The following is a 21,190-nucleotide window of genomic DNA, read 5'->3' on the forward strand; positions in this document are numbered from 1 at the left end:
TCACATTGTGCCATACATACCTTTCTCTCCCAGTTTGATTCAGCACCTACTCCTTGCACATCTCATTGTTTGTTAGATCGATATTATTCTATTTAAAAGTGTTTCACGTTAGAGCAGTATCTAATTACAAATCTGGCAACACATATTTACCCATCAGGAAAGGCTGAAATGTCCAAAATTTTAAATTATTGTCTGTTGCTTCTTTTGCGTTCTTCCTGGGACTGTCTGCCTCTTAACAATGTACTAAGTGTTATTTCTTCCATTGTTTTGCAATATATTATGAATTTACTGTCTTCATTGATTGCTCTTCCTCACCTGGGACACTAAATTCGTGATTGCAATTTCTGGGGCAGCATTTTTCTCTCTTTCAGACAGTTCTGGTTAGTTCGTTTGTACACTTCACGAACATATAACTGTATACTTTCCACACACATGTACTGTATCTGTACTTTTGTTAACATGAACTGACTTGTATATTCTATGGTTAAAGTGAGCGAGTGATGTCCTTTCATGCCGAAGCACATGTTCATTTATGAGAAGTTACCATTTTCATGCTCGTCCTTTGGAAAACTGTTCAGTCCATATTGTTATTAATCTCTTAGCTTACAAATGTATAGCTTAAGATCACGACAATGTTTGGAAAATGTTGATCAACACAACTTTGGCATTGTACTAATAGGATTTTGATGAGGGATTTTTTTTCTCTGCTGTCACAATATTTTCACATTTTGTTCCTTTGTACACGATCATAAATTTAAGAAAAGAAATATAACCTCAATTTTTTCACCTAGTAACTCCCAACCTTTAGCTGACAGCAAATATTAAATATGGCTTAGTCTTGGCTCTTAGTATACTGTTGTAAAATTAAAGCTCTTGATCTGTGATGTATGACACTTCCCATTCATGGCAACAGGCCCACAGAGCCTAAACACATAATATAGCTCAAAAATTTCAGGGTTACAGTGGCACCTGAGTTTCATAGGCACTCTATAAATGAGTCCACATGATACAAACATGTCCTCCTTTCTTTTGTGCGTTCATTCATTTGTTCATTCTTCCATTCTTTGATCTATTCATGTGTCATATGCTGCACATCCCATCAAGGAGGAGAACATTCAGAAATGTAGAGATGTGGAACAAGTAAAAATACAAACAAATTGCAGAAACTTTGTCCATTGTAACACTCATTAGTTAGAATTTAACTGTGCACAAGATTGTTGCCATATAAGTTAACTAGTGTGCAGATGGAGACACAGTACAAAATATGCCACATAAACATGGTATGGTATAAGGTGATAAGAAAACAGACTGACCAGAATACCATTCATTTGACCTAGATATGGTACCATGTCTCAGAAACTATATGACTTAAAATTTTGCTTCTGCATGGATCCACAGCCTCCAAAGATGTTACAAATGAAAATACACGCCATTGTAGGCTGCATATTAATGTTCTTTATTTAATTTGTGTGATTAGCTGATTTTGACATTGCATCATTTTCAAGCACCTGAAATTTAAATATGCCAATTGTGGATTAAAATAATATTTTCTGCATATGTCGCTATTTAAATATAAAACATTACACAGTTTGCATTATTTGTGTAACAGCTCTATTTACATGCATGAAGTCAACTTATGTGCCTCACATTTTACTTTGTGCAAATGTTGGATTCATCGTACACATACATGGTTACATGTCATAATCTGTAGACAAAAACATAGACAGAATCCAAATCGTAATTCTACAGCATCCCATGTCACATAATAGTACCTGTAACTACTAGTACTGTAGCCTGACAACTACAATAGCTGTTACAATGTTGTCAAAGATATGCTTAAGCCAACATCACAGAACTAATGATACAAGAGGTACATTACGTTTGTCACTGGCTTATCAGATTTAACTAACGTATTGTATTCTATGTAATCATTAATCAGTGATGGGAGACTACATAATGTCATACAAACAAACATTAAATATATTTTCTTTAGTACATAGTTCCGCACTGTCGCCTGATAAACACAGTAAGAGCCTACGGAATATCAGAGCAGCTGTGTGGCTGGATTGAAGAGTTTTTAGCAAACAGAACACAGCATGTTGTTATCAATGGAGAGACATCTACTGACGTTAAGGTAACCTCTGGCGTGCCACAGGGGAGTGTTATGGGACCATTGCTTTTCACAATATATATAAATGACCTAGTAGATAGTGTCGGAAGTTCCATGCGACTTTTCGTGGATGATGCTGTAGTATACAGAAATGTTGCAGCATTAGAAAATTGTAGCGAAATGCAGCAAGATCTGCAGCAGATAGGCACTTGGTGCAGGGAGTGGCAACTGACCCTTAACATAGATAAATGTAATGTATTGCGAATACATAGAAAGAAGGATCCTTTATTGTATGATTATATGATAGCGGAACAAACACTGACAGCAGTTACTTCTGTAAAATATCTGGGAGTATGCGTGCGGAACGATTTGAAGTGGAATGATCACATAAAATTAATTGTTGGTAAGGCGGGTACCAGGTTGAGATTCATTGGGAGAGTCCTTAGAAAATGTAGTCCATCAACAAAGGAGGTGGCTTGCAAAACACTCCTTCGAACTATACTTGAGTATTGCTCATCAGTGTGGGATCCGTACCAGATCGGGTTGACTGAGGAGATAGAGAAGATCCAAAGAAGAGCGGCGCGTTTCATCACAGGGTTATTTGGTGACCGCGATAGCGTTACGGAGATGTTTAGCAAACTCAAGTGGCAGACTCTGCAAGAGAGGCGCTCGCATCGGGGTGTAGCTTGCTCGCCAGGTTTCGAGAGGGTGCGTTTCTGAATGAGGTATCGAATATATTGCTTCCCCCTACTTATACCTCCCGAGGAGATCACGAATGTAAAATTAGAGAGATTCGAGCGCGCACGGAGGCTTTCAGACAGTCGTTCTTCCCGTGAACCATACGCGACTGGAACAGAAAAGGGAGGTAATGACAGTGGCATGCAAAGTGCCCTCCGCCACACACCGTTGGGTGGCTTGCGGAGTAGATGTAGATGTAGAAAAGCTAGAATATCTGGTTATCATCCATTTTTCTTTGAATAATTTGATGTGATACCAAGTAATTTGCTTAAAATAAGAGGAAATAGTTGGCCTTGAGAGGAATGTTTTGGTGTCTCAGTGAGTGCATTAGTGCATTCCGCAGTGAATGTTGATTGTGTGTTACTGCTGGCATATTTCTGTTTCTCTTTTATCATCATCTAATTTGGTACCTATGATTGCTGTTTATGTACCTTTTGATGAAATAGAAGATGGAAGTAGAGGTACATACTTGTTGTTATAGAATGTCCTTTGTGATAAGAATCTCCTTATTCTTTGTGGACAATATAATTTCAGATTTATTATAACTTCAGCCATGTACTAAATGTGAAACTGTCACATGTTTTGATGTATATCAGGCTAGTTTGTTAAATAAAATGTAGCTGCCATTCTTTTACTACAAGTAATAAATGGTAAAAGTGTCGGCTAATGCCGACATAATAATGTATGGGATTTTTAACCTTAAAATATTTTATGAAATTTGTATTTATTTGACGAATGGCTTTTGTAGTACTGTGTTAAGTGTCAATAGGTTTGCTTGTACGTCCATACATTTGTAAGGTCTAGAGTGCCAGTTATTAATATAATACACATCTTCAAATATTTTATGAAGCTTGTATTTATTTTATGAATTACTTTCAATGTACTGTAGAAAATACTTTTAATACATTTGTTTGTATGTCCTCACATAATATTCAGTCACTGATAAGTGATTACTTAGTATACAATATGTTAGTTAAAGCTAATATGCCAGCAATAAATGTAATGTATCTCTTGCATGTTGCTATTGATAGTTCTGCAATGTTGACTGTAAGCATATCTTTGACAACATTATAAAAGTTGTTTGTAGTTGTCAAGTTGCAAAACTTGTAGCTGTAGCTACTTTTAAATGACGTGTTGGTTCAGCATTATGATTTGGCTTCTATGCACATTTATTTATGGATTATGACATGTAGTCATATATGTATAAGGTGACTACAATATTTAAACAGTGTAAAACATGATGTACATTATTTGATGTCATTCATTTAAGTAGAGCTATCACAGTATAATGTGATTATTTTAATGTGATTTTCGTAATGGTATATTTCAATATCAGCTGCTTGGAAATAACACAGTGTCAAAATTAGGTGACTGCACAAATTAAATAATGAACATGAATATACATTGTAAACAGACATATGACTGTCAATAATAATAATGTCGTGTGACAAGAGCCTCCCATCGGGTAGACCGTTCGCCTGGTGCAAGTCTTTCCATTTGATGCCACTTTCATGCTTAGGTATTACTGTGGAAATTCACGAAGGCACCAGAAGGGTCATGGCACTGGTCTTCACATGTCTGAACTGTGAATGCAATGTGGTACTCTCAGTTTCTGGAGGAGCACCTTGATTATGTCATTTGTGTGAAATATTCTGGTTCACTGTACAGTTTTGATTGTCCTGCATGGTATTTACGAGGGTCACTCCAAAAGAAATGCACACTATTTTTGTAAAAATACAGTTTTAGTCTGCATGTGTGAAAGTTTTACAGTGTGTAGATACATCCTTCCCTCTTGTTTTCAAACTTAGTTCAACCTGTTCCTGTGAGTGGCGCCATCACAGCAAGATGGCTGCTACACTTGACGTTCGTCAGAAGCAATGTGCTGTTATAGAATTCCTGTGCTGTGAAAACGAGACAGTGGGAAACATCCACAAGAGGTTGAAAAAGGTGTATGGAGATGCTGCTGTCGATCGCAGTACAGTTAGTCGGTGGGCAAGCAGGCTACATGATGAAAGCGGGCACGGCAATATTGAGGATTATCCTCGCAGCGGCAGGCCTCGTACTGCACACACTCCAGACAATGTGCAGAGAGTTAAAGAAATGGTGACAGACGCATCACAGTGAACGAATTGTCACACTACATTGGGATAGGGGAAAGAAGTGTTTGCAGAATACTGAAAGTGTTGGCGTTAAAAAAGGTTTGTGCCAGGTGGTTTCTCAGGATGTTGACAGTGGCTCACAAAGAAACAAGAAAAACAGTATGCAGCGAACTTTTGGAACAGTATGAGAATGGTGGAGATGAATTTCTTGGAAGAATTATGACAGGTGATGAAACATGGCTCCATTATTTTTCACCAGATACAAAGAGGCAACCAATGGAGTGGCATCATGCAAATTCACCCAAGAAAAAAAAAAATTCAAAACCTCACCTTCTGCTGGAAAAGTTATGGCTGTGGTGCTTTTCGATTTCAAAGGACTCTTGCTTGTGGATATCATGCCAAGTGGAACCACCATAAATTCTGGTGCATATGTGATGACACTGAAGAAACTTCAAGCTCGACTAAGTCATGTTCGACCACATCGGCAAAAGCAGGATGTTTTTCTGTTGCAAGGCAATGCACGGCCACATGTCAGTCAAAAAACCATGGAAGCGATCACAAAACTCAGATGGACAACACTTACAGTCCTGACCTGGCTTCATGTGACTATCATCTCTTTGGGAAACTGAAAGACTCACTTCGTGGAACAAGGTTTGAAGATGATGACTCCCTCGTGCATGCTGCCAAACAGTGGCTCCAACAGGTTGGTCCAGAATTTTAGCTTGCGGGTATACAGGTGCTGGTTCCAAGATTGAGTAAGTTAGTTGAGAGGGATGGAAATTATGTGGAGAAATGAAAATTTTGTTCCAAAAGGATGTATCTACACACTGTATAACTTTCAAACATGTAGAATAAAACATGGATTTAAAAAAAATAGTGTGCATTTCTTTTGGAGTGACCCTCGTACTTACCTTGTTGCCCGCTCGTTTGTGTGGCTCACAAACTGATGGAATTTTTTCTGGTTGAAACCACTGCACTTAAGAGTTGTGTGTCTTTTAACTGTTTCTGCTTCATGTTGGTGATTGTGTGATTAATACTCAGCAAAGTGAAGTGGTAGTCTCCCCACTGTGGCAGCACTGTTGTGTGTATGCCCAAGAAGTAAGGAGGGGGAAGTAGTACTGGCATACACTCCTCTGAATCTAATTTTCCTAACCCAATCAAATAACAGTTTCTGAGTGTCACTTGTCTGACACAAATAAATTATATAAATCTGGCGTTCTGATGTAGTTAACTCTGAAGTGACATTATCAGCGCCTTGTCCCTTCTTTTAATTTTGAAGTGCTCACTAGTGATCATTATGTAAACACATTTTGGATACTTACAATAGCTAGAAATATTCCAAATGTGTAACATTTTAAGTAATCAACAAAAAATAAGTAATGTGACGTGATGTGTTACAGCATAAAATTTTTAGTGTTATTGAGAGCAGTAGCTTAGTGTAGGGATTTAAATACAATAGAACCCCATTAATCTGTCCTCTATGGAACCGGGAGTATGATCGAAACGCAAAACATGTCTGATTACCAGAGGAACACTTTTATTGACCCATAACATCACAATACACTATGGTACATCTTTGATTTTCAACTGGAAATACTGTCTGATATATTCTTCCATGTCAAAACAGTAACAAAACGAAAAGAAAATGTCAACACACTAAAAAAACTTACACGAAAGTGTAATTTACAGTAGTGTCCGAACTGTGAAATACATCTTTATAATATGGTACAAAATTGTTTTTGTGAGTGACAGTGTAACAACTGTATATACCTTATTACAGTACTGATATGATTATAATAGAGGGAAACATTCCACGTAGGAAAAATATATCTAAAAACAAAAATGATGTGACTTACCAAATGAAAGTGCTGGCAGGTCGACAGACACACAAACAAACACAAACATACACACAAAATTCAAGCTTTCGCAACAAACTGTTGCCTCATCAGGAAAGAGGGAAGGAGAGGGAAAGACGAAAGGATGTGGGTTTTAAGGGAGAGGGTAAGGAGTCATTCCAATCCCGGGAGCGGAAAGACTTACCTTAGGGGGAAAAAAGGACGGGTATACACTCGCACACAAGGGATGTGTGTGTGCGAGTGTATACCCGTCCTTTTTTCCCCCTAAGGTAAGTCTTTCCGCTCCCGGGATTGGAATGACTCCTTACCCTCTCCCTTAAAACCCACATCCTTTTGTCTTTCCCTCTCCTTCCCTCTTTCCTGATGAGGCAACAGTTTGTTGCGAAAGCTTGAATTTTGTGTGTATGTTTGTGTTTGTTTGTGTGTCTGTCGACCTGCCAGCACTTTCATTTGGTAAGTCACATATTCTTTGTTTTTAGATATATTATTACAGTACTGCATTGACAAACAACTGACCCATTCTGTGCAGCAAAAGTTCTTGTAGGGAGCATTTTGTCATTTAAGTCGCACTCATGAATGTTACACAGTTGATCAGGGAACAGCATAAACTCATTGGTTAAGATTTCAAATTTTGGAATAAATTCCTCGGCAGCTGTTTCACCACCAGACATCTTCTCACTAGACTTAATTACATTTTGAATGTCTTGGCATTTTTTCCAACTTTATTGCCAGCTTTCACCAGTAAACTTTTCATTTTCATTGGCTCCATCTAATTTTTATGATTGGTCCAAATGAAGGAGTTCTTTGTCTTCTCTCCTGCTCAAAGCATTGTCTGGAATTTCACTTTTAGGGTTCTTCTTGCATATTGTATATTTTTAGTTTTTTCTTCTTATCAGTTGTCATTGTGTGACTTTCAAAAATTTTACCAATTTTTCACCAATCTTTAACAATTTTTTACTTCAACACCTAGCTAACTTTGAATGTTTTGAAGAGACTCATTTTCTCTAACCTTACAAGTACATTCAGTTTCTCCATTAATGACAGTGTCACATGTTTACGTTTAGTTGATGCCATAATTTAGCTTTACACACTTTAATATGTAAGAAGAACAGTGTCACTAATTTATGAAACATGTGTGCACAATAATAATTATTTCTCGAGTTAGATACTAAAACTATTCGAACTAACTCACTTATCATCAGTCAACTGCCTGTTGATCCATATCACAGACAAGTCCAAACAATCACTGAAAATGGAATGGTCGGAGTAAGTGCAAAGTTGGACCATCCGAGGTCAGATTAACAAGGTTCTACTATACATTTGTGACTAGCAAAGGATTATGGCTTTGATTCCTTTCAGGTGTTACACAGTTTTGTTTTTAAATCTTTCAGAATGGCTCTATTCATTATTTTTATTCAGTTATTTTATTTTATTTAGTTTTTGTAATCTTTAGCCATTCCATTTTAATCATCGTATTATCTTTTGTATTTGCCAACCACCTTATAGATTTTTTATTCTAAATCCAGTCACAAACAACAAATGTTTATTAATGAGGTTATTAATTTCAGTCAGTGATGACCATTTCAGGCCTTTAAATCAACATACAGCTAGATTGACTGTGTTCCCAAATTCTGCAAAATACAGAAATCACTAGAAGAAAATATGACAGCATTTCTGTACCTGAATAAATGCAGTGTATTACACAAATTGTATTTTCTGTAATTTGGAAACATTGTACATCATGCTAACTGTGTTGCTCATTTTAGATTTGAGTGTGGTTATCGTTGTCTGAAATTAATAAACATTTGTGATCTGAGACTGGATTTATAATAATCTAAATAATTTCCTGATCACCGGAGAACTTTACTTCGACAATGTCACAATTCGTGAACTTATAGATAGTTTCTAAAAGTCAGTCCCACTTGTCTCTTTGTGAGTTACAGGATGGTTTTTCCCAGCAAATGATTGTGGACGAGACCGTATGCAATAAGAGAAAGTGTGTATAATAATTTACAAATTAGTCTACTGCAAAGGACATTTCAGAAAATATTTCAGGATTGATTATGATGCTTCATTCTTCCGTAAAAACTTAATTTAATATGCCCTTCTGTCCTCTCATTCACACATAACAAAAGTTTATGTTTGTTGGAATCTTTTAAAATTCAAGTCCCATAGACAGATTCATTTTTCCAGGAGTTTCCTTGCTAGCTTTGAAGTTCAGTTCTGCGAGACAAAAACTGTTTTTGCGATCATACTCAGCTTTAACATTTTGGCTGCACACTGCACCACCTACTCCACTGGCACGATAAACCCATTCTCTTTCTCATCATCAGTAAATTTAATTACGTTAATTGCAAGCCCTCCTGCCTGTCTGCAAAGACATTTCCCACACTCGTCTTCCATGCTCACTCTGTGATGTAACAGCATGCACTAATTTAACTTGAGTCTGACTGTACAGTGGTTCTTCCTACATCCACATCACCATTTCAGCTTGCCAGGTAATAGAGTATGTGTTATTGGCTCTTTTTTTTTGTGGCGGTGGTGGTGGTGGTGGTGGTGGTGGTGGTGGCAGCGGCGGCGGCAGCAACAGTAACAACAACAACTTGTTCTTTAGCATAGAAACTCTAATACTGTTGGGATCAATGCCACTCATAATACAAATATAAATAAATAAATTATTATGATAGAGGATGAAATCAGTCAGTAGAGGAGGAATAGTGAAGAATCAAATAAACAGTGGTGGAAGCAGCAAAGGAAGTGTGTGAAAGAATCAGTGATAAGAATAGGTGGAGAGTAACCCTCTGGTGGAGTGACAGAGTAAGGGTGGATGTTGTTAAGAAAAGCAAATCAATTCATATATGGTTTCAAGAGAAAACAGAGGAAGCAAGAAATGAATACACTGAGAAGAATGAGGTGGCTGTGGGAGTGGTAGCAGGTGAGAAGGAGAAATTACTGGAAGAATGGGCAAAAATTGTGTTAGAAGACAGTGAGGGGAGTACAAAGGTCCTCAGTGGAACATCAGAATGAATAAAGAAGGAACAGAAATTGAGAAAATACAGGAAATCAAGGAGATGTCAAAGAAACATTCTGAAGAGTTACTAAACCCCCATAGATATATGGTAAGAGGAAAATGAGGAGCCTAGGCATGTGGAGAATGCTAAGCTGGATCTAACCTGGACAGAAGTAGAGGAAGTGATAAAGACCACAAAAAGAGGAAAAGCACGTAGACTGGACGAGAGGTCGATGCGAAGATTGTGAGGGCAGATGGTATTGGTGGAGTATAGTGTCTCTGTCAGGTCATGAGAGCAATATCAAAAGAAAAAAAAAAATGATGCCTGAAGACTGGAAAAAGAGAATTGTAGTGCCAGTTTTTAAGAAAGATTGTGGGAAACTGTGTCAAAATTTTTGGGGTGTTACTTTGATATGTCATGCTACCTAGATATTTGAGATCTTGGAAAAGAGAGTATGGAAAACAGTAGGAGGTGCCATAGAGTGGAGCAATATGGATTTAGAACACGAGGGACAACAATCGATTTAATTTTTAGCATAAGGCAGTGCAAGGAGAGACATGGTGAGTATGATAAGTATTTAGTAATGGTGTTCCTGGACATGTAGAATGTGTAAAAGTAGCAAGGTCTGGATAACCCCCCAGAAAGAGGGAATTGGAAGGCTGATTCGAGAAGAATAAAAGAAATGTATTGAGAAATGTGAGTTGGGTAAAAGGAGGTGGTGAGAAGACAAACTTGTTAGATCAGAAAAAGAGCTGCATGGATAGAGTGCACTATCCTCACCATTATGGATGGGATAATGGCAGAAGTGGCAGCATGAAAGGGAGATGGAAATGTGAAAGCAATGGTGTTTGCCAAAGATTTAATGGTGCAGGGAAGAGGAGGAGAAGAGACAAAATACACTGATTAGCCAAAATATTATGACCACAGCCCACCGCAACACTGGCTGTCACCTGGTGGCATTGTGGGCACATGACACTCTAAGAAAAGCATGTTAGTGGAGCAGACGCAGGAAGGAGCTCACCTTAGCGTAGATATGGGCTGCAAATGGGGAGACACATTGAGATAAGCAACTTTAACTCAGGACAGATTATTATTACGCAGAGCCTGTGAACAAGTATCTTGAAAATGAAGCTGGTCAAACGTTCACGTGCTACAGTCATGAGCAACCATGGAAAGAGGTAGAAGCCCAGTGACACTACCACTAGGCACTACATGGTTGGATGTCTACAACTCTTCACAGATCGTGGGGTTCAGAAGCTTATCTGCTCATTAAAGGAGGATAGATGGTGATCTCTAGCATCTATGCAAAAAGAGCACAATGCTGGTGCTTGGGGAAATGTTTCGGAGCACACTGTTCATCATACATTGTTGAACATGGAGCTCCGCAGCAGACTGCCCCTACGTGTTCATATGTTGACCCAATGACATTGTCAATTATGATTGCAGTGGGCTCGGGACTATCGGTATTCAACCATCAATCAATGCAAATGTGTCGGCTGTTTGAGTGAATCACAATTTCGCCCTACTACGTCGCTGGTCGTCTCCAAAACGCTGTCATTGAAGTGAACAGCAGCTCGAAATGTTCAGAGCACCACAGATACCAGCTTGTGGGAGCTGTATTACGCTACAGGAGACGTTCTCCTGCACTTGTGTGGGACCTGTGGTAATAATCGAAGACTTGCTGACAGTTGCAACCCACCTGCATCCCTTCACGTTTGATGCCTTCCCTGATGGCCATGTCATCTTTCAGCAGTATAGTTGTCCATGTCTTGGAGGCAGAATCATCCTACAGTGGTTTGAGGAGAATTTTAGTGAACTCAAATTGACATCTTGGTGACCAAATTTGCATGATGTAAATCCTGTGGAACCCAATGGGCCGCTATCGGGTGCTCCTTATTTACGTGAATTACATTACCTGTGCTTAGACATCTAATGCCACATACCTCGACAAACCTACCAACAAATTGTCATATTTGTGATGCGTAGAATCAGTGATATATTTCATCCCAAAGATAGAAAGACAAGCTATTAACAAGGTGTTCATAATATGAAACTTCCTGGCAGATTAAAACTGTGTGCCGGACCGAGATTCCGCTGCTGAGTGAAAATCTCATTCTGGTCATAATATTTTGGCTCATTATTGCATATGGGAAGATGTAATACAACATTATAGATTGAAATTTAATGCAACGAGTTGTGAAATTATTGTGACAATGAGGAATAAGATGATGGAAGCAATAGAGAGCAAGTATTGAAAAAAGTAGAAAGTTTCAAGAGCATAAAAGGAAACACCTGGAGGAATGATAAGAAGATTAGTGAAAGGGGAAGGCAAGCACAGGGGTTCCAGCAGAGTGTAAGAAGTATGGAGCAAGGATGTTCCACCAAAAATCAAGCAAATGCTATACAGCAATACCAAGCATATAACACTTCAGTACTCAAAAATGTATCAGAAAGGTAGATAGTGAATAAAAGGCAGGTGAGCTGGACACAGGCTTGCGAGATGAAATTTCAGAATAGCGGGGTAAGACTAGAATGGATAGAGTAAGGAATGAGACAGTGAGAGAAATAGTGGAAGAGTAGCTCATGCAAAAGTTTAAGATGGTATGAGCATTTTAAAGGACTGGAAGTTAGCAGGATAATAAGACAGACTCGTGAAATAATGGCAAGAGACAGATGAATCACTGCAGTTAACAAATGTGTGAATAAGAGAGGAGAAGACCAGGACAGAGTGAGAGAAATGTCGAAGGAGATGAAGGGATGGAGAGGCTTATGTTCCAAGTAGACCCAGCCACCTTGGTGGTGGAGGTGGTGGTGGACTATGAAACCCATCGCAACAATACATAAGTCGTAGTGTTGCAGACGTTTGAACTGTGGTGATTGGAAGGCCTTTAGCACCCATATTATTCTCTAGCCTCTTGTTACGTGACTACAATTTGATTATAAAAAGAATTACTGCACAGCAAATGATATTGAACAAGGAAGTGCAACTTGAAATAATAAAATGTCTCGCACACACTATAACTGAGAGGATTCACTTTTGGTCCATTTAATGTCAATATACATTTCATAATTTGTACAGTGTGTTAGGTGCTACAGTGCTCGTGTTTGGGTTTCATGTTCATGATTTTTGCTATTCATCTTTGCATAATAAATTCTTGAATGACAGTTGTTGCAACTTAATAATTTCGTTTTATTGTAGCTCTTTTATCTATCGGTACTACCATCTTGTCAATATGATGTCTTGATTATATTATTATGCCTTGCCTCAGTTCCTGCTGACTTCTTGGATGGAAAAATTGGTCATGAGTAATTACCATAATGGCAGTCCTGCCTGCCAGTATACAAATGTATACAAGGGTACAGAATCAACTCATTATAAGGTGCATTCAATAAAACTTCCTTGTGGTAAACATGATTGTCCGTAATCATTTTCAGCACTTATGAATGCAGTAAAAGTGATGTATATCTCAGCGTTTTAGAAGATGCCTGGATATTCTTCATTATGAAAATTTCTCCCCACAGCCTGAAATACTTTTCAACTTACAAGAATAATTAACTATGACATTGAAGTTATTAATCAGAAATGTGTTCATTCCTGAAATATCTTCCTCCGAATACAGTACAATCAGACACACATCCGTCATCCCGTTGCATCGAATGAAATAATTTCATTTAAAAAAAAAATTTTCAGACTTTAGCATGTAATATTGTTGAAATGAAAGTACTTGAAAATTGTGATCTGTACTAACATAGATGCACTTCTTTGAATGTCATCATCCTTACCTAGCTTACATTATCAAGGCAATATAAAAAGTTAACCAACTTTACATGTTTTTGGTTAGTAATACAGTAGGATAAAGAGAAACAATGTACCTGCAAAACGCATCTCAGCTCTCACTGATCTGTTTACTTGTCTGACACAACCAATAAAAATATGTATTAAAAAAAAACAGCTGTTGGTATTTGACAAGAAACGATTTAGGGGGAGGAAAACTTGATAGTCACGCAGCTGAAGAGAGCCTTCAGCTGAAGAGAGCCTTGGAGGCACCAAAATGTCATTGTGCTCCAGAAAGTTTTATTTTTTTCCCCCAGATTGACTGGTATCATATGAGAATGGATTAAATTGTGTTATTTTGATTGTTTGTGTGAACACAAGGAGAAATAGTATCTGGAAATATAGATGCTATGAATGGAGAACTTTTCATTAGATATTGAATTAAGAAGGAAATAATTTATTGGAACTGACAAAGACAAAAAGAAAAGCCATTTCATAAGAAATGGCACAAAGAGGCATTTATTATGCAGTGTGCATATTACAGTTCTCCATCACAACTATATTTTCGTCTCTCTTAACTATCTGAATAATTTCTTTTATCTCATCATATATTTCTTCCATCTCTTCATCATCTGCAGAGCTAGTTGGCATATAAACTTGTACTACTGTGATAGGCATCGGCTTCATGTCAATCTTGCCTATGATAATGCATTCACTATGTTGTTCATAGTAGCTGACCTTTATCCCTATTTTCTTATTCATTATTAAACGTACTCCAGCATTCCCTGTGTTTGCTATCGTATTTAAAACCCTTTATTCAACTGACCAAAGTCCTGTTCCTCTTGCCAACGAACTTCACTAATTGACAACACATCTAACTTTAACCTACCCATTTCTGTTTTTAAATTTTCTAACTATATGCCCAATTAAGGGATGTAACATTCCCCACTCCAGTCTGTAGACCGCCAGTTTTGTTTCTCCTGGTGCTGATATCCTGCTGACAAGGGAAACTCCCCATTACAGCCCCCTCAGATTTAGTGGTGAAATGGCCCAGCGGAAAACTGAACACAGATCAACCATGAAAACTGGAAGAACAGGTACTGAACCACAGAAAAAATAAGCAAAATAGAATCGGTGAACTGACCAAGCTTAAGATGTGCAACATCGAGCACATTGCAAAAATCACGACGTCCTTGTTGTGTGGTCACAGTGTTGAACTGCCAGGTGGGAGATCCATGTTCAAATCTCCCTTGTGCTCCTTTTTCTTTTTCCATAAAATTATAAACTTACCATCCTGTCACAGACGTGTCCGTTCTCTTGGCAATTGTCATACTGTACATTAGTTATAGAATATGAGTCATGTGGTAAGAACATATTACTGTTACAAGTTGATGTGATAAATAGTGAGAGCTGGCGAGGTGTCATATAGACCTCTCACAGAAATGAAAACAGCAAAGAATTGTATGTGAACATAGCATCTTTGAAGAATCAAACCAGAGGCCTTACAATTACAAGACAAAAACAATATGTGTGCAGCTGTTGGCAGCTCTGTTGAAAAGGTCAAAATTTTTTGTATGTAACTGTGTTTATGATCTTCAAAAGCAAATTTTTAGTGTGTTTTTGAGAAGTGTATGGTACTTGATCTAGAAATAGATGTCTGGGCTCTGACCTTCAGATCCTGTAAGTTTGAAGAAAATATAGCTTAAAGAGAATGTCGTGGAAAGATCATTTTACCTGCAGGTGTGAAAAAATATAGGTGTTAATTCCAAAAAAGAGAAACAATACAGAAATTTTACAATGTAGTGATATGATTAATTATGTTTATATTCTTCCTTCATTACTGTAAACATAAAGGAGTGAAATGAAAATTTAAAACAGTTGTTTCACTGACCTTTGACAGTCAGTGTGTCCTACTGACTGCTAAGCTGTCCAGACAAGATTCACAATCTACCATCACAGTTTCAATTCTAAGAGTAGCTCTCTACTGCCTTTGAAACTTTGGAGGAACACTTCTGGGTACCTTGCTAGACTAGTAATTCTAGAAGAAATTTTATAACAATGAAATATCTTGGTCATAACTGACAGATTGTTTCCAGAAAGAATGTTTCACTCTTCTGTGGTGTGTCCACTGTTGTGAGACTTTTTGACAGATTAAAACTGTGCCAGACGGAGACTCAAAAATGGAGCAGATTTGAGTCTCAAGTCTGGCACAAAGTTTTCATCTGTCACAAATTCTCACAACAGTTCACACATCACTGCGGAGGGGAAGATTCATTCAGGGCACCTAAAACTTGTAATAAAAATGAGCCATCAAATAAACTATAACATTTATCTAAAACATATTTTTTTGTTCAAACACTAATGCAAGTGTGAAAGCCAGTAGTATTTTAATTATTTTTATAAGTTGTGCGGGTTTTTGAAATTTGTGTGTAAGAGGACAAGATCCATTAATGCAAGTGTGATCACATTGTTGGGCAGGATGCCAGAAACTTTTTTTAAAGTGGTCAGATAATTTCAGTTAAATATTATAAGATGATGTTTTTGGCTTTTATACACAATTTTAATGAAATAATGCCTATATGATGCTTGAAGCTGCGCCCAAGTTATGTGGGAAAACTCCTTGAAAATTCATCTAGTAGTTTTGGTGATTAGTGTGTTCAGACAGCAGATGTGACGGTTTTAGATAGAACTTTAAATCACAGTATCTTTTTCGCATGATCCAGTTTTGATGAAATAAAGCCTGTATGTTGCCCCAAGCTACACTAAAATTACCTATGAAAACCTAATGAAAATTGGTCTAGTATTTTCAGAGATTAGTGTGTTCAAACAGATAGGCAAGCACAACAGTTTTACAGTATTGATATTATTGTGTGTGTCAAATGACATAATTGGGATTTCACCTCTTGGAAGTACATTTTGGCCAGCCATTTTGTTTCCTTGTAGTTTTTAGGTCATACGAACGTGGTAACTACTATGTATGAAACTGTTAACATATAAAAAAAGTTTATGAGAATACAAGAAGGATCTGTCTACCATTTCACACTGAATGAAACTATTGTTGTATGTCATTCATTCTTATGCAGCACTCATTGCCAATCTCCATTGTCTGGAGAGCCAAATAACTCGATGATTAATGAAATAGTTCACTGTTGTGTAGTTATTATAACACAGCACTACATGATGTGATGTTCTGTTGATGTGGTGGCGTACTTGTGGGAGATGTTTTATTATTGCTTTTATGGTTTTAATTATTATCATCCTCATTGTTGTCATTGCCATCATCATCATCATATTATTATTATTATTATTATTATTATTATTATTGCTGTTCTTCATGGTCTGAAAGCTCTCTATTCACACAGAAATGTTTTGCAATAATTGTACACAATGAAGAATGTACCATTACACAGTAAAAATCATGGTCATGTAGTATGAAGTCCAGGTAAGAGCACTCGTCTATGGACAACTGACCTTGCATTCTTCTTTCATTATAACATAGAATTTTAAGACATATTAATGCACCCAGAAGTCATATACTCAAAATGTCTTATGTTATCAATATTTTTACGCGTTATTCCCTAGTACTTGTTGCGTCAGTTGTAGTGTGCATTACATGAAATTTTTGGTTGATATTTATTAGTTTCATACTTAGTTGGAATCTCTCACTGTAATGTGGAATGTTTCAGTGAAGATTTTTTTCCTTTTTGAATATGTAAGTACATATTAACAATAGTCTTGATTCTTTGTTGTTTTGAAGTAGTAATGAATCATAAAACTGGCTGTTTTAATTCCTCCAACTGCATGTGAAACAACAGAACACCATAACAGCATGAAAGCAGAAAGTTAAGAACAGGGAAGAAAGAGAAAATCCTTTCATATGTCTCACAATTCTTCTTCTCGTAGAATGATAAAATTGTCTTGCCTTGGAGTGTATGGTGAAAATGTGTGATAATGGTAAATTTTGTTTTGTTTGAGCCACAAGAACACACAGGAATGAGATACAGCTAATTAACATATTTTCATTTAGTGTTTACTTTTGGGCAGTAGTACATAAGTTCTCCCCATTGCTCCTTTCCTCAGAGATGCTTGTCATGCCAAACTGTGATTCAGCCACAGTGAATTTTGGAGTAACTACAGAAATTTTGTGTCATATTTATACTTTAAATCAGTTTAAATTGTGACAGCATGGAAAGTCTTCCATGGTCAGTTTCTGTGTGGTGCGCAGCTGCTGGCAACCAAAGGGATGTACTATATAGGCCTCTTACATGAACACTGAAAGTTCCATTTTTAGAAGCAGCTTGTGAGCTACAACATGGGCTACAGTAGGAAACCATGCGTACCTCTTTCTGAAGCAATCTCATCTGTGTTCTGTAGCATTTATCAAGAAGAAAGACAGACTAGATAATGGATCCAATTTAAAATGAAAACACAATTTTTAAAAAAGTGTTTATGTTAACAGTATTTGAGACAAGAATATATAACAAGAGAGACAATTTTTTTTTTTTTTCTTTCAACAATATTCCTGTTTTGTCGTTTGGTAAGTAGATGATTCCCTTCTGTCTGAGATATTGAGAAGATACTGTATCTAAAAAATGTGTAATCCTGCATTGCAACAGTGTTTTAAAATTCAATGCTATCACTACTTTCACAACAAATCCTGTCTGTATACCCTATACGTGAAATTATTCTCCCTTACTCTGTTCCCTTATCTGTATATCTTTAAGTGTTTTTGGTTTTCTCTTTAATGAATTGTCAGATCGAGATCACATTCACGATCGAGATCCAGGTCAAGATCCCGGTCCGGCTCGCGAAGTCCTGACAGCCGAGATAATCGCAAGGAAAGGAGCCCAGATAGGAGTCCGACACCACCATCATTCCTGTAAGTATAGATCATCTATTGACAGAGTGTAAGAATTTTGAACTGATTTAATGCAGACTAACTTTTCTTTTGATATTAGTTAATCTTTTGAAAAGTTAGTGGATTTCATAGTTTATTGAAAGTTATTACATAGCGAGTTACACTGCGTATGGAACAGTGCATGGAGGGAGAGGGCTTATTTCTCTCATATTTCCTGCATTGTAGCAGGAGTACCATCTCATCAGCAACTGTGTAGCAGAAGAAAAAAAATAAAATACAAAAATAGTGTATATTCTGCTGAGTGTATGTTTGTATTCTAAGGTTTTCTAGGTTTTTTTTTTTTTTTTTGCCCCCAGTTCTAAGAAGCTTTTTCATCCTTTTTCCATATACCAATACCCTGTGAACCATTCTACATTGCATGATGACCATTAATAGTCACTTGTCTTCGTGTTCTGTTTGTATGTCAAGTGAGAAATTTGTGCAGTAACTGACATTATTTCATAAAATTACATTTATGTATTCAATCACCATTCCAAGAATCCAATTATTTATCACTGATTCTGTAATTTGATTCTGTGGGATATTTTTTCCCTCTGGTGTATGCAGTTATCTTGTATTTATCAACATCAGACAAAGGCTTTCACGCAGAGCACCAAATATTAATACTGTGTATGTCATTTTGGATGCTTGTCATATATTCTGTTATAGTTATTTCATTCATTAAGAACTGTGTTTTGAAAACTGCTTCTGTTTAACTGAATGAAAGTATTACAAGAACCGTATCAGTCAAAAGTTTCATTTTTATTTATCTGCTACATGTTTTGACAGTTACACTATCTTCACGTGGTGAACCTTCCCTCCTTACCAACATACATGTGATTATGAGTTGTGTAGAAGGGAACTGTGATAAGAAAATGTTGCTCAGTCCTATAATCCTCCTGTCATCAGCCTTCACAAAACCTTTCTCATCTCTCAACTCTCGCCATGCCCCTCCTTCCACCTCTCTCATTACAAGCTCTCCTCTCCACAATTTCCCCCTTCCTCCGCCCTTTCTCACCCATCCCTTATCCTACCCATACCATTCTTCCACATCACTATGTGCCATACACATCTTACTCCTTTGTGCACCAAGCTATGCTCACCAGTGCCACTTTCCTATACTGTCTCCTTGCTGCCTCTCCATCCAAATTATCAGACATAGTTAGATTATGCAGTCATCTCGACACAATATTCAGCAGTCCGTCTGGCCTCTTGTGTTCAGATGAGAGTACTGTTTGCCAACTCTTACCACAACCTATTTCTACTGTGAACATTGGCTGTTTTATACAACACAGGGAACCAAAACTGCCTGCACCAAAAATCGTTGCTGCCACCCCATAACATAATGCGAGGGTACAGTGCCCGAGTCGTGAAATCTGATAGAAATGATGAATTGTTACTTAGTATATGCCTCTGCTCATCAAGTCAAAGATAATAATATCAGATAAAACAGATTCCATATTTTATTTAAAGGATAGCCCTTCTCTCCGTTTATAACATTATCTGCCCTTAAGACAGAGTCCCAATAATGAGACACGATGTCTCTCTCATAAATTAATCCATGTCCCTTGGTTAGACAGTGCTGTAACACCACAGATTTCTCAATTTGTAGTAATTGTGTGTGGTGATGGTACTCCACACAAGTGTCGTGAATGATACAATCAGCTAGCCAATATACTTTTACTGCAGTGGCAAGGGACTCTAAACATAGTGAACTTTTTGAGCCAAAGAGAGCTCTAATCTTGGTTGGCAGAAAAAACACACTCTCATGTTGTATTTTTTTTTAAATATTTCTTGTTGCTGAAGATGCCCTACCATCATGTGAAAGGAATGTGGAAGGAAAACAACCAATGTACGTGTGTTTTTTTGTTGGTTCCAGTGGTGATCCAAACTCCTAAGCATAGCAGATCCATTTATTATTGTGTCCATTCTGCACAGACATGAGGCAGGTTTTCATGTCAAGGTGTCCGCAACTAAGATGGCATAAACCCTCCTTGCTGACATCCTCAGAAGCCCAGTGCCTTGATATTATGGATAACAACTCGTTGCTTGTAAATACTGGTCAGTATGTGTTGCTCTTCAATAAAGTGCAGTCAAATGAAAACAAGAAAAACTGCACAGTGCAGAAAGAAGGAACAGCATGAACATTCACTGCTGTGTCATTTGACTCTTAATTTGTGCTCAACCTGCGTGCTCGAACTTCACTGTGGTGGCTGGGAAAGAGGAACAGCGAGGTGTAGTGCAGTTTTTGGCTGTGGAAGGAGACTTGGGAAGAAAAATTTGTACCTGATTCTCTGTTGTGCATGACCATCACAGTATGTCTTGTTTACACGTATTTGTGTGGTATAAATGATTTTAAGGTCAGGCTTCATTACACCATCTGTTATTGCTGTGATGGATACTGCCATTAGAAGTGACTGATGGCGGATGATGGAAGACATTAGTTTCATGGTAGGCATGAATTACAGTACTGCTCATACCATTATGACAGAGCATTAGAAAAACTGGAAAATCAATGCACAATGAGTTCCCCAAAGCATGGTGGAGAAGCAGAGGTTGAACAGAATGTCAATATCATGCTGCCATTGGAGTGGTACCACAGCGAAGAATATTTTTCATATTCCATGTTGTTACGTGAGATGGAACATGGTGTCATCATTTTGAGCGAGAGAGCAACCCTAGGAGCCAACAATGAGAGCATATT

The 21,190-nt window shown here is 37.5% G+C and overlaps 1 protein-coding gene across 4 annotated transcripts in view; it reads left to right on the top strand.

Moving 5' to 3' along the window:
• Window positions 1–21,190, top strand: part of LOC124802124 (calcium homeostasis endoplasmic reticulum protein) — a 341,070-nt gene that overhangs the window by 284,780 nt on the left and 35,100 nt on the right. For all 4 annotated transcript variants that reach the window (XM_047263128.1, XM_047263126.1, XM_047263124.1 and 1 more), the window contains one exon: window positions 18,346–18,468. In XM_047263128.1, coding sequence (XP_047119084.1) covers window positions 18,346–18,468 — 123 coding nt within the window. The remainder of the gene's footprint in view (window positions 1–18,345; window positions 18,469–21,190) is intronic.

The sequence above is a fragment of the Schistocerca piceifrons genome, chromosome 1 (genome assembly GCF_021461385.2).
Source record: "Schistocerca piceifrons isolate TAMUIC-IGC-003096 chromosome 1, iqSchPice1.1, whole genome shotgun sequence".
Classification (NCBI taxonomy): domain Eukaryota; kingdom Metazoa; phylum Arthropoda; class Insecta; order Orthoptera; family Acrididae; genus Schistocerca; species Schistocerca piceifrons.